Source organism: Felis catus, chromosome X, assembly GCF_018350175.1.
Source record: "Felis catus isolate Fca126 chromosome X, F.catus_Fca126_mat1.0, whole genome shotgun sequence".
NCBI lineage: Eukaryota > Metazoa > Chordata > Mammalia > Carnivora > Felidae > Felis > Felis catus.
This window is the reverse complement of record NC_058386.1, coordinates 19,276,807-19,294,779: the sequence shown is the minus strand read 5'-3', so window position 1 is coordinate 19,294,779 and position 17,973 is coordinate 19,276,807. Positions and strand designations below refer to the sequence as shown.

General features: G+C 41.4%; 1 protein-coding gene across 1 annotated transcript; it reads right to left on the bottom strand.

Annotated features, from left to right (window-relative positions):
* Positions 1-1,401: 1,401 nt before the first annotated feature.
* On the bottom strand, positions 1,402-14,342 carry DDX53 (DEAD-box helicase 53). Its single transcript, XM_004000371.4, is given in 5 exon segments — positions 1,402-2,555; positions 2,558-2,705; positions 2,707-3,354; positions 13,943-14,095; positions 14,274-14,342. Coding segments are annotated over 5 exon segments (2,172 nt in total).
* Between the last annotated feature and the right edge of the window lie 3,631 nt (positions 14,343-17,973).

Genomic DNA, 17,973 nt, shown 5'->3' with positions numbered 1-17,973 from the left:
CTGGGGATGCTGGGGAAAAAAGATGGTTGTGTTAATTTTTTTTAATTTGTTGGAGATTGTAAGGCTTGACTAACTCTTAAGTTCTCATAAACATTGAATTTTAAAATTTAGCATCTTTGGGAGGACTTCTTGGAATGTGAGAAGATTTGTATTGCCTCTAAATAAAACATTTGAGATACATTATAAATTCGGAGTTCAACTAAAATTGCTTCCTATAGTGGGGCACCCAGGCGCCTCAGTTGGTTGAGTCTTCATTTCAGTTTGGGTCATGACCTCAGGGTCATAGGATCAAGCCCCACGTCAGGCTCTGGGCTGAATGTGGGGCCTGCTTGGGATTCTCTCTCCCTCTCTCTCTCTGCCCCTTTCCCCCTCTCCCCCTCCTGCTCACTTTCTCCCTCTCTCTCTAAGTAAAATGAAAAAAAAACTTTTTAATTGTTTCCTATGGCAAAAGTGTCATTTGGTTGAATTTTTAATGTTTTTCCCAGTATGTAAGATATATTTTTCTTTCACATTAATTTTTCTCATTATGTATAAATGAAGTTTTGACCTTTTCAAGACAAATTGAAAAATAAAATATGGTGAAAAGCAAATAAAGATAAATGTGAGTCACATTTCAAAAATCAATAAAAATGAAGAATGTACTATCCTGTCATTAAAAAGGGTTTCATTGTTCCAATTTGTTACACAAGGATGTGATTTTTCTTCCTAGATTAGAAAATAAAGTGTTAGTAAAGGCTGAGTTACACAAATTTGGTTACAATATAGAATTTAGAGGTGAAGGGGACCCCAAAATTATTTACTACAACCATCCCAATGTATTAGTGAAGAAAGTGAAGCCTTCAGAAGGTAAGTGACCTCCACAGAAGTTTTAACCAAAAGTTAGTGATAGAAACAGAATTGTGGAATCTACTAGACAACTGAGCATTTATTTTCTAATGAATTTTTTTTCAATTAGGGAATGACAATGGACATATTTTTAGGGGTTGTTGTGGAACTAACCACTGGGGGAAAATAGAATATTTTGACCAGGATAAACTTGATGATAATTATGTTTCAATTCAGTGCAGCTTTTTAAAGCAGGAAAAGCACCATTGTTGTCTGCTCCCAGTCTGTTAGAGAAGACACAGATGGACATGGAAGGCTATAAAAAAAAAACACTAGACTTTAACCAACACATCACATTTAATTTTTTCCCACATAATCTCTCACTCTCTGATTTTTCAAACACTTTTGATTTTATTAAGGAACATACACAACATTGGAAACTTGTATTTAATAACTGGGTAAATGTCCTTAAGCTGCTAATATGTTTCCAAAACTTTTTGATGTATCTTGAATATTATAGATCTTTAACATATCTTCAATCTTCAGGTAGTGTAGTACGACTTTTCAACGTAGATATCAACAAGACTCCTTGGGTTTTTCACGAGATTTTGATTTTCTTCCTGCGTCTTTTTTTTGCTTATGTAACTTCTATTGTTCAGCCATTGTTATAAGATCTTTGGGGACACTTTGATTTGCTCGTTGCAGAATTTTAATCAATTCAGTGGCAATCTTCCAATCATTTTGAGTCATGAGGGTAATCGATATGCCAGTCTTCCCTGCTCTTCCAGTACGCCCCACTCTGTGTGCGTATTCTTTGATATTGCGGGGGAAGTCATAATTATACACATGGGTGACATCATTAACATCAAGACCTCTGGATGCTAAATCGGTAGCAATCAATATTTTCACTTGCCCGATTTTAAAGTCCTCTAGTGCTTGTTCACGATCATGTTGTTCTCTGTCACCATGCAGTGATTGTACAGGGATACCTTGTATGCCTAAATCACTGGATAAGTCATCAGCGACAAGTTTTCTGCTGACGAAGATGAGGACTTTGTCTTGGGGTGACAGGCTCTCTAGGAATTCTTGGATAAGAGATCGTTTTTCTTCTTCTGTGGTAACAATTACAATTTGCTTCACTGTATTTACAGCAACTAGATCCAGAGTGCCAACATAAACAATCATAGGCTCTTTCAAATAAGATTGAGCAAGTTGACGAATGGTATCTGGCCAGGTTGCACTTGTCATAATGGTCTGGCGGTCTGGGCGCACATCTAATAAAATCTTCATTATCTGGTGTTCAAACCCCAGATCTAGCATTTTATCTGCTTCATCTAGGACTAAGTAGGTTACGCTTTGTAGGGTGACAAACTTATTCATTTGCAGATCATTCAGTTGTCCAGGAGTTGCAATAATGATGTCTACTCCTTTGGTAATGTCTCGTATTTGTCGATCTCTATTCCCACCACCATATATGCAAATACTTTTAAGACCTTTGTATGAATACTTAGAACATTCAGCTTCCACCTGAAGAGCTAATTCTCTAGTGGGTGCAAGGACCAGCATGCCAGGTCCATTCCTTTCCTCTCTCGATACTGGTTGATTATTGAGATGAATAAACCCAAGCATTAAATAGGACAAAGTTTTGCCTGTTCCCGTTTGGGCAACTCCTATAAGATCAATTCCTTGTAGAATAATTGGCCATGCCTGTGACTGAATCGGCTGGTTAGAAAACCAGCTCTTCTAATGTTTTTCATAAGTTCAGGATAGGGTTGGAAAGCATCCTCAAATTTACAGATGGGATTGGGGATGGGATGCTTTTCACCATCTTTCAAGTCATCACACATTACGTCAAAATTTTCCTTTCTCCACATATCTATCTACCTGAACTCGAGACATTGACCTTGTTGCTTTGGATTCTACATAAAAATTTTTCTGAATTGGTGGTAAATCTGCCCATTTTCTTTTTTCCCACTCTACGACTTCTGCCCTGACCTGATCCCACTCTATCAGTGGCTGAACTTGTCTACCAGTGGTATCTGTGTGAAAATCTCATCCCACAAAGGGCTGAGGGCCAGCATTATCAACACTGGATTCTGAAGTGTAGCTTCGTTCTTGTGTTTTAACGAGAGTTTCTATAGCCACCTTGGCCTTTGCTTTCATATCCTTGGTACCAAAAATTTTCACCTCTGCTTCAGAATCGCCTTTCATGATCTGTATTTTGGTGCTGGTCGTACTCTGGATGTTTTTTATCTTGGACCCACCACGACCAATCACCACACCAATCATGTTGTTATTTAATTTAAAGCACAGAGGTGGTTCTTGGGGGCCGAAGACCTCCACGTAGCAGCTCCTGCCCCTGCCGCTTCTGCCCCTGCCTCTGCTGCCGCCGCTGCCACTGCCACCGCCACTGGCACCACCTCTGTTGTCCCGACCGGCTCTGAAATCTCTTGGATTAGGCTCTTCCCTTTTCTCTGGGCCCAGGCCATTGCTGAGTAATGGTGAGATTGGTATTGGCCTCTTGCCTACCTAGAGTTGGAAGACGATGTAGTCCGAGGCCTCTCTCATCAGGCTCTTGACCAACGGACTATGTCGCCAGGCCTTAGCTAAGCAGCTGTTACAGAGGGAACTATTGTTTGACTTGGGGCAGGGCTTTGAAGGCCTGACCAATCTGAGGACTTGATACTAGGATGTGGTTGGCGGGCCCATCTGATGCAAAATTTAAAGGCACACTGCAACATGAGCCATCACTGGTGACTTTAACCTTGGTCATTTGGTTAAGTAGTATTACTCAGGGTTTCCCTACTGTAAAATTATTATTTCTAGCTTTCCATCATAGTAATAAATATTGTCACTCTATTCTTTGGAAGCAAGTTGTTAAGTCTAACTGATCCTCCAGGGCCCAACCACCTGTTTAAAAGCACTTCTAGCTAACTAACAAATTGTATCTTAGCCATACAATTTGGGAAACACTGCTCTGGGTGAATATTGATTAATGAATTTTTTTCATGTGGTTAGTCACCCATATGTATTTTGACCAGACACATTACAAGTCTTCCACACCTCTTTATGAATTATGCTAGGAGTTTTAAAGCATTCCCAGTATCTTTTAGTTCATTATTAAAAAGGGAGATTTTAGTTCCCTTTAGTGGCTTTTAGTTAATGAAGAGTATACTATATTTCTCTGTCTAGGGCTTCATCTTTACATGGAATAATACCATGTATTACAGAACCACAGAATTCTAGAGGTGTTGAATGTGTTAGGGTCATTTTATTTTTCTTCTTCATCAAAGAAAGAATGAAAACCAGGCCCTAATATACTTACAGACTTGAGTAGGAATGCTTAGCAGATCCTTGAGAGTATAAATTCAGAACCATTTCTTAGCTTAGACACAGGAGCTCTCTGTGAAGTGACTTGTCTCTGTGAAGTGACTTGTCTCTGCTCCTGTTGTTTCATGTCGGCGATAGAAAGTAGAAGGCATGATCATGAAATGAAAGAAAGTCATAGAGTTAGGGAGAAGGGTAACTATGTACAAAAGCAGTGCGCTTTGGGGGGGGGACTCCTTTTAGTGAATTACTGGGATAGAAGACTTTTATAACTATTAGAGGTACTGAGAGAGATTGTGCCTTCAGGATCATTCATTACCATCTATGATTGGCCTTACCAGTTGGAGAAACTGATTGTCACCTAAATTAAGGGCCACCAATGTGATATCCTTTGCTTTGAATATCTCTGTAACAGGCTTAGCGCTTATTTCCGAAATACTCCCATTAGGTATTTATCCCATGGGTTATGGTTTGATACCTCAATAACTTGTTATTACAACACACACACACCCCAAAGTATAAAGTTGTTAATTAGATGCATTCTAGTGGAGCCCCTGGCTAAGAGGTTCTTATAGAACAGAGGCAAAGAAGGAAGGGTTGGGGGTTCTGGTAAAGTATATCTGAAGGTAAAAAGAAAGGTAATGAAAGAAAAGAGGAGTGTGCTTAAGACATTCATCACCATTTTGTTTAGGGCGGTCCCTTACCTTACACTTGATAGACAACAATAAGAGAGTAAAATATTATAAAATATTATCATTTTAAACTGTAATTTCCACAAAGTTTTACTGTAAATGAGTCAATGTTGTCATCTTAAAGCATTCTTGCCAGTGGGACTTCCTTAGAAAGAATCTTGAAAGTATTTTCATTTACTCTTCTTTGATAATCTAAGGCAACCTAGACTTGTGGAATTCCAGTTAACAATTGGTAATTATAATAATTATAGTTGATTTCACATCTATATAGCACTTTATAGTTTATAAATACATGTAGAAATGGTCTACTTGGATGATAAGTGTCTGGCCATTTATTCTATCCTGCAGGTGCAATATAGTATGGTAAAAGCTGTCATTATCATTCTACACATTGTTGTGTTTGCTTTGTGCACAGAACCATACTTAATACTATAGGGTCTAAAGAAGTGGCAGCAGTATGAATAGTTGTCAAGAACACAAAAGCCTAGGGACACTTGAGTAGCTCAGTTGGTTAAGTGTCTGACTCTTGATTTCAGCTCAGGTCATGATCTCATGGATCCTGGGATCGAGCCCTCTACATTGGGCTCTATGCTAACAGCACAGAGCTTGCTTGGGGTGTTCTCTCTCTCTCTCTCTCTCTCTCTCTCTCTCTCTCTCTCTCTCTCTCTCTCCCTGCCTCTCTCTGCCCCTACCGGACTCCGTTCTCTCTAAAAATAAATAAATAAACATTTTTTAAAAAACTGAACACGAGAGCCCAAATAACTGGGGTCTGATCTCAATTCTGTACTGTATTTAGCTGTGAGTCCTTGAGCAAGTTCTAAGCTACTTATGCCTTAGTTCTGCTATCTGTGGAATAACACAGTAATACTTATCTCATGTACACAGAGACCCAAACACAGTTACATTCTTTGTTCATAGTAGGAAGTCTCCGCATCTCAATAACACATGTCACAGAAAGAGTAGGTGTATAGAGACAATTATGGAAGTTCCCAATTGCCTGTCTAAGAATTTTCCTGATAGAATTTCCTCTCTCCACATCGAAATGAAGAAAATAAAGGTAATAAGAATTTGTTCATAAATCTATATTAATTCAGTTTAAACTTTTTTTCCCCCTAATGTTTTACCCTCTATTTTCGGTAAAATATCCTTTAAAAAGTGAACTGAGGACCACAAATGATTTTTAAAGGTCTCTACAATGGCAAAAAAAAATAAGTAAAACTAATGCTTGTAACAAGATTTGGTTTTAAAATATTAACTTGCATGTGCAACCCAAGAACTTTTAAGCACTCATCTAGTAAAATAGCAAGTGAACACAATTCAGGATGCTATTAGGTATTAATCATGATGGCAGGCCAAAAGGGCTGGAGGGAGGTGTGGGAGGCTGGAAAGTTGAGGCATAGCCCTCTAAGAGATGGAGATTTATTCTTTGAGTAGGAGGTGTGAAATGAGAGATAGGAGGATCTTAAAGTTTTAGGGGAAGAATCCAATGTGGCCTTGGGGAAGAGATGAGGGCAGCCTGGAGGACTAGGACAGAAGGCTTAGGTTAAGGAGAAAGGGGAAATGGAGAAAAATAGTTTGGGTCAGGGTAAAAGAAAGGGGGAACTTTCTGGAACTAAAAAGACCATCAAAAACATTTCAAGTTAATACAGGAAAAAAAGAGGGGGAGTGAATCTAGAGTGAGGGAGTTCTCTGACCCTGTCAGTATTCATCAAGGACGGAGGGCCGTGTGGGGAAAGCAGGATACCATGAAGTGAAGAACGGGGGCTGTGTTGGTGGTATTTTAAGTGTATCGAACTGAGAGACTTGAACACAGTGTGGCAGTGCTAATTCAAGAAAGGAACAGCTCTAATGAGAAGGGGCCCAAGTAGCAACTAATATTTTTAGTCCTACTCTATGCCAAACATGTAAAATGCATGTTCATTTTATTCATTTTACTCATCACAGCAGCTCCATCATATGCATCTTCCTCTTTTCTCATGTGAAAACACTGAAACTCCTAATTGTCACATAATATATTCAAGTTCATGCAAAGGTATGGTGAATAACTTAGATCAATTTAGACACAGGTCTGATTAGCTTCAAGGCCTTTCTGGTTTCACTACACTCCCATTTATAGGGGAAAACATGCTTGATTTGGTGCCTGATTGTAGAGATAAAGAGCGTGTTTCATCAAAGACGACTCAAGCTGACAGGCTGGGGGTTCCTTGAAGCAAATAATCTTAGAGCTCTTTGGCAGTGAAGATGGAGGGGACGTCATCTGTAGGGCAAGAAAAGGAGTTTGGTTTCAGACCTGTCCAGTTTGTGTTAGTTTGGAGAATTGCAAGTGGGTATGCAAAGTAGGACTGGAGACTTGGGACTCTAGTTCAGATAAGAAGACAGGAAGAAAGATAGGAGAATAATCAGCATAGACGTTTAGTTGAAACTGGGAGAATGAGTATTCTTCCCAAGAAATAGAGTCAAATGGAAAATAGGTTTGAGAATATCTTCAGGAATCAGAGCAGCCATATGAGTAGATAATGAGAAAGGGAAGACAGGGAACCAAGTGAAGAAGTAAGAAAAAAAGTCAAGAAAGTAAGAAGAGAGCATGTGGAAAAGACCTACTACACAATGTAAAATACTTCATGAAGGACAGGGAGTAAACAAACTACTGAAGTTGGGAGAAGGAAATCAGCAATCACTTTCAAGGTCTTTTTTTTTGGCACATGGAGAAACACATATTCCTGGGGAAACACTTGAGAAGCGAGCCCCTTGGACCACTGGGGCACCCTGCAGTGCTGGGGAGAGAACCTTCCATCTTATACCAAAAGCTGTAAGGCACTGTTCTCATTTTTAAGGCTTCTAGGAAACTAAGATTTCATGGGCAAGTTCCTGCCATTGTTCTGTCAAGGATCCAGTGGATTTTCAGTAAGATTACCTATTATGAATATTGGAGGGAAATGAATTTCAATGGTCTTTGAAAATACCTGGAAAGGTAGGATGAGGGAGAGAATCACAAGGAGACAAGAACCATTTATTAGCAGTTTCAGAAAAGGGAAGTCTTTCTAAAAGGAGGAATAGGGAGTGGTGGGAGTTCTTTACAAGGAGACTACAGTGCTATTTTTAGCTACCCATTAAACCTTTCTCTCTCAAATTTAGTTTCTTCTCCACAGAGTGGGGGGATGCATTATTTAGGTATATGAAGAAGTGAGGCTATTGAGGTAATTAAATCTCCTTTCAGCACAAACATTAAAAAAAACAAAAAAAAAATACTGTAAGCTGATTAGCACCTGTGGTAAGCCCCGCTGGAGAAATCCTTGCTTACCAACTACTTCCTGTGGAAATTTTAACATATTGGCATGAGTTTTAAAAATAATAACCTTCAATTATCCCTTGGCTCTATTTTGAGTCATTTGAAGGGCTTTCTAGGACTTTCATTTCTGATAGCTCCCACCTAGGTAAGCAGAGAGAACAACAGTTATCTGCATCATTTGCATTATATACAGAAACCAAACAACAATCCTTAGAATTGTGGGCTTCTAGAGGTGGGAAGGACTGACTTGGAAAAGCTTCATCTACAGCAGCTGTGCCCAATGGGCACATCATGTGAGTCACACAATTTTAAATTTTCTTGTGGCCACATTAAAGAAAAAAAAGGGGAGCCTGGCTGCCTCAGTTGGTTAAGTGACTCTTGATTTCAGCTTAGGTCATGATCTCACACTTTGTAGGATTGAGCCCTGCATTAGGCTCTGTGGTGACACCTGTGAGCCTGCTTGGGATCTTCTCTCTGCCCTACCCCCCCCCCCATCTCTCTCTCAAAATAAATAAACGTAAAAGTAAAAAGGAGAAGAGGGAGAGTTCTGTTTCTGGACAAGATGGTGTAGTCACATTTCTCACTATTCCTTCTGTTTATTTATTTTATATATAACGTTTTTTTTTTGTTTTTTTATTTTTGAGACAGAGAGAGACAGAGCATGAACGGGGGAGGGGCAGAGAGAGAGGGAGACACAGAATCAGAAACAGGCTCCAGGCTCTGAGCCATCAGCCCAGAGCCTGACGCGGGGCTCGAACTCCCGGACCGCGAGATCGTGACCTGGCTGAAGTCGGACGCTTAACCGACTGCGCCACCTAGGCGCCCCTTATTTATTTTATATATAAAACAAGAAGACTGAAATCTGGAGAGAAGAAGACAGACCAGCTAAGGATTTGGGAACTTTAGGAATGACAAAATGCTGAGTTCCCTTGTTTTTTTTTTCGCTGTTGTGGTTGTTTTATTTTTTGTTTTTTGGCCTCCCTTATATCCTAGATTGGGTGCTGGAGAAGCCTGCAACTCAGGAATACCCACAGGCACAGCCAAAAAAGAAGTCCCAAGGAAAACCTGTTCTTTTAAGCCAAAGGACCAAGAAAGGAGCAGCCTAGCAAGAAAGAAATCTTTTTGATAATAATTACCCTGCTCACTTATTGCAGAAAACCGAAAATACAGTGCATCTCCCCTGTCCCCATCAATAAAGGTCAAGTGCAGAGCCTAGATTTCTGTCCACATCGTTTGGTAGTGAGATGCTCCTCCCTCTCCCCACTGCAGTGATGTCCAAAGAGACCAAGTCTCCAAGACTGTATATTCAGCACTGCCCAGAGGTAATGGGATGCCCTCTCTCTATCCTCCTCCCCCATTAGGTCGGTAGAAACCACATAGGGAGCCTGGAGTTCTGTCCTCACCTAGAAGTAATAATGAAGCATGCCTTACTTTTTTTCACAGTGTCTATGGAGTCTTAATAGGGAGCCTGGACTTCCACATTTGCCTGGCAGTAAGGAGGCAGGGCCCAACTTCCCACACCAGTGTGGTGTCAGTGGAGGCTTGCAAAATTAGAGATTTCAATCATATCTAAATTCTCATAATACACAAAATGTCTAAGACAGAACTGAAAATCACCCATCATATCAAGAATTAGGATGAATAAGGACAAAAACATGAATAGATGCCAACATTGAGAATAAAGAGGCATTGGAATGATCTGAAAAGGATTTAAAGGCAACCATCATTAAAATTTTTTTTTTAAAAAAGCTTCAGTGAGCACTTAACAACATACTTGAAACAAATGAGAAAAGAAGTCTTAGCAAAAAGTAGAAGATACAAAGAGGAACCAAGTAGAAATTTTAGAGCTGAAAAATACAATAATCAAAATCCCTTTATGGCCTCAATAAAAGGATGGAAATGAACAAGGAATGAAATAGTGAACTTAAAGATAGAACATTGGGAATTACCCAGCTTTAACAACAGGGAGAAAAAAGGACTGAAAAAACTAATAGGGCCTCCGGGGCCTGTGGACAATAATATATGCTCTGATATTCATTAGAATTGCAGAAGATGAGAAAGAAGATGGGTATGAGCAAACATACAGCAGAATAAGTACTGAAAATTTCCTGATTTCCTGAAAAGCATAAACCTACAAATTCAAGAATATTAGTAAACCCCAAACACAATAAACCCAAGGAAATCCCTGCCAGTACACAGCATAATGAAACTTATATAATCTAAAGACAACGAAAAGTTCTTGAAAGCAAATGGAAATAGCACATTACCTATAGGGGGAACACCTGTTCAAATGATATCAGATTTGTCATGAGAAACCATGGAGACCAGAAGGAGGTGGCATAATATTTTTTTCAAATGCTGGAAGACAAGAACAATTGACCCAGAATTCCATATGCAGAGGGGTGCCTGGTTGGCTCAGTTGGCTAAGCGTCCGACTCTTGGTTTGGGATCAGGTCATGATCTCATGGTCATGAGATTGAGCCCTGCTTCACGTTGAGCTCTGAGCTGGCAGAGGCGGGGGAGGTTACTTCAGATTCTCTCTCTCCTCCTCCTCTACTGCTCGTGCTCGTTCTCTCTCCCTCTAAAAATTAAAAAAAAAAAGAATTCCATATGCAGATAAAACATGTTTAGAAATGAAGATGAAGGGTGCCTGGGTAGCTTAGTTCCTTAAGTGGCCACCTCTTGATTTCGGCTCAAGTCATGGTCTCAGAGTTCCTGAATTTGAGCCCCACATCGGGTTCCACACTGACAGGGTGGAGCCTGCTTAGGATTCTCCCTCTCTCCCTCTCTCTCTGTCCCATCCCTGCTTGTGCTCTCTCCCTCTTCATCTCAAAGAAAAAAAAATGAGGATAAGATCAAGATATTCTCAAGTGAAGAATAAGAATTTGTTGCCAGCAGACCTAACCTAAAAAGATAGCTGACACACATTCTCTAAATGTAAAGGGAATGATGAAGGAAAGGAAACAATAATTAGCAAAAATATGGGTAAGTACAGTAGAGTATCCTCTTTTTGAATAAATTATGTTTGACAGTTGAAGCAAAATTATAACAGTGATAGCATTTTTAAAAGATTTTTTAAGTTTATTTACTCATTTTAAGAGAGACAGGGCAAGTGAGCAGGGGGGCAGAAAGAGAAGGAGAGACGGAATCCCAAGGAGGCTCCACACTGCAGGGCCCAAACTCATGAAACATGAGATCATGACCTGAGCTGAAACCAAGAGTTGGATGCTTACCTGACTGAGCCACTCAGGCGCCTCCCCCTGCCCCCCGCCATTTGAAATGTATTAGAGGAAATAGTTAAAACACGTATATTACATTTGGGGAGAATAAAGTGACATAAAAAGAGAAAGTATTTCTACACCCAATGCCGAGCTCAAAGTCACAACCCTGAGATCAAGAGTTGCATACTCCACCGACTGGGCCCGCCAGGCACCCCTCAAAAGGGTTTTTATACTTGGCCACACTGTAAAATGATGATAGCATAGACTGTGAAAAGTTATGAGTATATAATGCAATACCTGGAGAAGCCACTAAAAAAACCGTACAAATACATATAGTCCAAAGCAATACAGGTAGGAGTGCCTGGGTGGCTTAGTCGGTTGAGCGTTTGACTTGATTTCGACTCAGGTTATGATCCCAGGATCGTAGGATCGAGCCCCACATTGAGCTCTGCACTGAGTGAGGAGCCTGCTTGGAATTCTGTCTTCCTCTGCCCCTCTCCCCTACTCATGCTTTCTCTCTCAAATAAAAAAAAAAATGAAAAAAAAAGTAATACAGATAAAATAAAATGGCATTCTAAGAAATTTGCAGCTAACCTACAGGAAAAGTACACATGAAAACATGCTCAAAATGATTAGTCATAAGGGTAATGGTAATCAAAATCACAATGAGATACCACTTTATACCAACTAGAACGGCTGTAATAAAGAACACAGAAATAAGGTGGTGAGGATGTGAGGAAGAGATTTGAACCCTCAGACACTGTTAATAGAAATATAAAGTAGTGCAGTTACTTTGGAAAACTTTTCAGCAGTTTTTCAAAATGTCAAATGTAAAGTTAGCATAAAAATAAGTAAATGAAGTTACTGTATGACCCAACAATTGCTCTCTTGGATATCTACACAAGAAAAGTACACACATGTTCACACAAAAACATGTACATGGATGTAAATAGCAGCATTATTTATAACAGTCACAAAGTAAAAAATAAACCAAATGTCCATCAATGGATGAATGGGTAAACAAATCGCGTTGTACACATACAATGGAATATTAGTCACTAATAAAAAGAAATGTCATATTGGTAGATGCTAGTGTAGATGATCCTTGAAAACATTATGTGAAGTGAGAGAAGCCAGTCCCAAAAGACCACCTTTCTTTTTATTCCATATACATGCTTTGTCCAAAGTAGGCAAATAGAGAAACTAGATGAGTGGTTTCTTAGGGCTGAGGACGGATGTGGAAGGTGAGGTGGACTTGAAAGCGAGGCAGGAAGGGTAATGAATAGTGACTGTTACAGAGTCGGGTTTTGGGTGATGAAGTGTTCTAAAATGAATTCATGGTGACTGTTTCAAAACCCTGTAAATATACAAAAAAACCCCCCAAAACATTGAATTGTTCCCTCTAAGTGCATGAATTATATGGTATGTGAACTATCTCAATAAATTGTTACAATAAATAACATATGGAATTGTATGAATGGTAGGTTTATAAGCATATTGTCCCCTTTGCTGTATGTGAGTTGAGTTCATTCTCTAATTTTTCCCTCTGAAAGCAATACAGTTGACAAGTGAGAAAACTGAGGCACAAATCATTTGTTACTTTCCAAGGTCACGCAGATAACTCCTGAGCTCCACGAAGCAAACCCAAACCGATTTCCTGACCACACACCAGGGCGATTAGCAAGAGGCTGGGGAGAGGTGGGTAAGGCAAGAAAAGGAAAGCATTTCCAATAAACATATTCAGCTGTGATAATCTGGGATAAAAAAAGGCAATCCGGTATGACAGAAGTTTTTGTTGCCTTCCTCGGGGGCTTCGGAACTGCTTGGAGGTGATAAAGCCATTCAGAGCTAGGATTTGGGACAAGGGCTTATACACGATTCTTCACAGTGCACATTACTACTGAGAGATACAGCAGGTGACTTAAATCTTCAGTAAGAATCATTGTAGGGGAAGAGAAACACAAATGACAATGTTAACAACTGCCAAAGCTTCTCTTTGGGAGTTTATTGATATTCCTAAATGATAGGAGTAGAAAATTGATGGACGAAAAGGCAACAGCCTTTAAAGCTGGATTAATTTGGCATGTTGTTTTTCTGTCAGTCTTATTACAGAACTTGACAGGAAAACGAAGATGCCCTTGATGCCATTTACTCTTTTCAACATGGCCATTACTTCAGAAACATTCTCACTTTTGATTTTTCAAATTTTGCTCAAATGACGTTTGGTATAGTTTTGTGCTCATTATGGAGTCTCTGTCTCAATTTGCTGAAGAAGATTGCAACCCCAGTGAAGTATGGCAGAAAATTAATTAATGTGTGTGGCTATTTAAAGATCATTCAGGGAGAACATCAAGTGGTGTTTTCTAGACCGTCTGACTTTGATCTGAATATTCTCTTCTTGCACTGACACAGATTTCATGGCTGGCAGCCATGAGTTAAAACCCGGAAATTTTTGAGGTTTGCATGTCCTAGTTCAGACAGGCTGGGGTCCTCAAGGGTGGGCCGGTGGGGAGAGGAAACAGTGGGGGTGAGGGAAACTAGCTTGCCTAATGAGGATGACCCCACAAGACAGCCACCCTTTCTAGTACGCAGCTTCCAAAAAGCGTGTTCATCTTAGACCACGTCCACTTCCATGGTGGATACAGGTGTTCTAATCCTATATGTAGCTGCACTTCCCACAGCTGGCAGTGGAAGATGTTTGGTGTAAGAGGGCACTGTGGTTCCAGGCGACTTGCTGGTCTCTGGAACAAATAATTAGTGAGGTGCCAGGACAGCACACGAGAAGGCTATGGTTCAGGGTGGGATTCTGCAGAAGGGGAGTGTTGGGCAGAAGGCAACGTGATGAAAGCTTGTTGTGGAGATTGTTTCAACAAGGGGTAGGGCTTGGGTGAGGCAGAGCCCGGGCGGTAAGCTCGATACTATGTCAGCGACTGCAGAGCTGATTCTGGCCCCATCGGAAAGTGGGCCAAGGTTGCTGATACGATTCATGCCGCGATCAGGCTTTGGGGAGGAGCCATCTTCGGTGAGTCCGGGTGTCTCAGAGTGAGTCCTGAGTGCCTCAGAAATAGGGGCTTACGCCCACTCACAGATGGCATCAGCAGTCATCATTGTTATATAAGCAGTCACTGTATCATATAGATAGAAATTTGAGTGTCACATCTTCTACTTACTATTTGTATGACATCGGGTAAGTTACTTAACTGCTCTGTGCCTCAGTTTCCTCTGTTGTAGAGTGAAGTTAAGTGATACTTATCTCCTAGGGTGGTCGTGAGGGTAAAGTGAGACAATTCCCTTTGAGTGCACATCTCACGAGAAAGATGCAATGTCTTCAGTGAAAGCAGCTCATCATGGTGCGTTAGGATAGAATGCTTTGCTACTCAGTATGGTCTGCAAACCAACAGCGTCCCCTGGGAACTTATTAAAAGAAGCAGAGTCTTGTGCTCCATAGTAGTCCTCCTGAATCAGAATCTGCATGTTCATTAGGTCCACAAGAAAAATCCTGTGTACATTAAGATTTGAGAAGACCTGTATAATGGTTGACCTAAAGATGTGGATCTTGCTTTCACCGCCTCTTAACTGCGTGAACTTGTTCAATTAGTTAACCTCTCCGACTCTATTTTCCCATCTGTAAAAAGAGAATAATTGATGTATTATGATAGGAAGAGTGTATCAAATAACGCGAGGGTACTTATCAGTACTCTAACAGTGTATAGGCAGCATGGTCTGTGATTGCTAGGCAATAATGTCAAGTAATTGTCAGGGCTTTTGGATGGGGTCAGCTATTGCTAGACCTTTGGCTTTATAAGTCCTTCACCATGATCGTAAAACAGCAACAGAGCTTTAGTGAAGTAAACTAAGTAATTCCTTCCCCCTGCCCCCAGCTTTACTGATGTATAATTGACCAAATTGTACATATTTATGGTATCCCGTGTGATGATTTGATACACGTATGTATTGTGAAACGATTACCACAATCAAGGTAGTTAGCACATCCATCACCTCACATGTTAATATATACCCCAAAGTGCTCTAAATATTAGATGGCAGGCTTTTTCTGTAAAGGGAAGATGGTGGTAACTTTAGGGTCTGTGGGCTACACAGTCTCTGTTGGGACTACTCAGCTCTGCCCTTTTAGTGAGAAAGCAGCTATAGACAAGTAAGCACATGGGCATGCTATGTTCCAAAAGAAAAAAAATCACAAAACAGATGGCATTGTAGATCGGATTGTAAGGAAGCAAAAGGGAAATTTGAGGCAGATCTTGGAGTCCATTCCGAGCCCTTTCCTCAAGGTCTTTTGGGGACCTAGGAAGGAAGCAGAGATGATTGTACCATTGGCTGTCTGTTGGAGCTGAGAAGGGTGGGGTGAGGAGGAGGGTACTTCTTTTGGATAAGGTGAGTATTGCTTCTCATGTACCACCAACGTTGTGCTTGGGAATGGGTTTGTTCTGGGGACAGTGTGTCCTTGTTCATTGTTGGCCAGTGCCTACAGTCCTCTTAGCCCTAGTCCACTCTGTTAAAAACTTGCCAGGGAGTCATGGCATATTCCCCAAGACTGTCTTAAACAACATGGCTCATAAATGCATGATTCTTCCATGGCCACACGTGAAGATCCCAGTAACTCCAAATGCGAGTCTTTGGTTTAAAGGGGAATTGAGCAACGGGGTGTATTGGCATAAACTTTGTGTTTCTCATTGGCAGGCTTGCAGGGCCTCTGGTTTTTGGGCAAGAAAGGACGGAGGCATAAGCAGAGACCTGAGGCCGCTAGGAGGATTGACCCAACTGTAGAATCAGTGTGTTAGGCTTTCATAAACTTATGTTAAGAGTTGGACTGCCCTTGTCTCCAGAGGATTCAGGCAGTGGATGGGGTCTTGGCAGTGAGAATCTCTGGGTTGTAATTTTTTTTCCAGGGGAATTGATTGAGATTGAGGTGGAGCCTGAGCAAGTGGAAAGACCAGACTCCAGCTCTTCAGGAAAGGAATCTGGCAAGGGATTTGGTGCCCCAGGCCAGGGTGGAGCAAAAACTCAGTACTGGAGTTGAAGCCCAGGAATTAGGGAGTGGGTAGTCATTGGGAGCCAGGGGAGGGCTGCAGCTCCAGGAGTCTCCTGGTACCGCCATCAGGAATGTTCTCATGGAAAAGCAGGTTGTAAGCCTCTAGGTCTCCTATGGGGCCCAGGAATATCGGGTAGGGACTGGCTGGCACAAAGTCCCAGATTCATACACATACTCTTGAGTTTTTGTACATGCCCAGATGTTACAAGTTACTGTACATATTTTAAAGCTCATGACTTTGCCTCCTTGTTCAAAGATAGCTGAGGATGTTGTTTTGTGAGAAAAAGGGAAATTCACCCATGTGAGTGCTCTGTGGGCTTTTGCAGCAGTCTGATGGTTGCCAGGGTTTCCGAAAACCTGTTGCATCGTGAGAGCTGGTTACTCTTGGGATCGTGTATCAGTTGCGGTCCAGTGAGGAGGCAGAAACCTCTTAAGTGGTTTTAACAGGAAAAATGTGTACCTAGATATAAAGAATTGTTACCAAGGTATAACGTTGTTCAGAAGACACTAAACAGGGAAGAAGAAAACACTGAGGAATCAGAGAGGGAGAAACAACAGGAAACAACATCCACCTGGGGGGCTAGGGAAACTAAAAGAGACTGGAATTCTTAAAACTTAATCTTAACACTTAGCAGCGGAGAGGAACGTGTCGCTGGAGTTCAAACCGGCTCTGTGAGGATGGCTGCCTCCGGTGTTTCTGAGGGGAGAGTGCTGAAGCTGGTCTCGTACAAAGGTTGAAAGACCTGCAAACTGCACTGAGCTGTTTTCACTGGAGGGCATTGCCACTGCAGTGGAGGAGTGTTGGAGAAATCCTCACAGGAAGCAGACGGGAAGGAGCAAGTCCCTCCTCCTCCTTCCAGCCCTGCAGTCCCCCTCTGGAGCTAATCAGGTTCCAGCCAGCAAAGCAGAAATGTGCATTGCAGAGTCCCAGCCCCCACATCGCAGACCAGTCAGGGAAGAGCAGAGAGGTTAGCAGCTGAGAGAGAATGAATGAATAACCCAGAGTGCTTCTGTGCTCTTCTGGGACAAGCTCTTTGGGTTTGCTGGGCCTGTCTACTGAGATGAGAAATGACGCAGGAGAACCCTCCCGATTTCTCGGTCATTCTCCCTTCCAAGCACCCATACAGGGATACGCAGAGAAATCCCATGGCGGGTGCTCAGTACGCTGTGAATCGAATGGTTGACAAGATGAACCAAGGGCTCCAGAATTCTGCATTCTCGGAGATGAGAAAGAATGCGAGGACAGGATTTTCTGCCTTTATTTATTTTTTTTTTCCCTGCAAAATAAAATTCATACTGCTCTGGCCTGCACGTGATCTGGTAGAAAATAAGTAGCCAGCAGGTTTCAGTGCAGCCAGAGCAAATGTTTGATTTCGTGACAGGAAAATTAAGGGCAATGATATGTGCTGTGGGGTCTTTGGAATAGTCCGCATGCTAGCGCGTGTTCTGTCTTTTTCAGACACTCAAGGCAGCCAGAGTGGGAGCTCCATCTCATACACTACTGCTCAGAGAGAGGAACCATGCTGAGATTACCGTTAGGCTATTTGCAGGTACGCCATCGAAAGATAG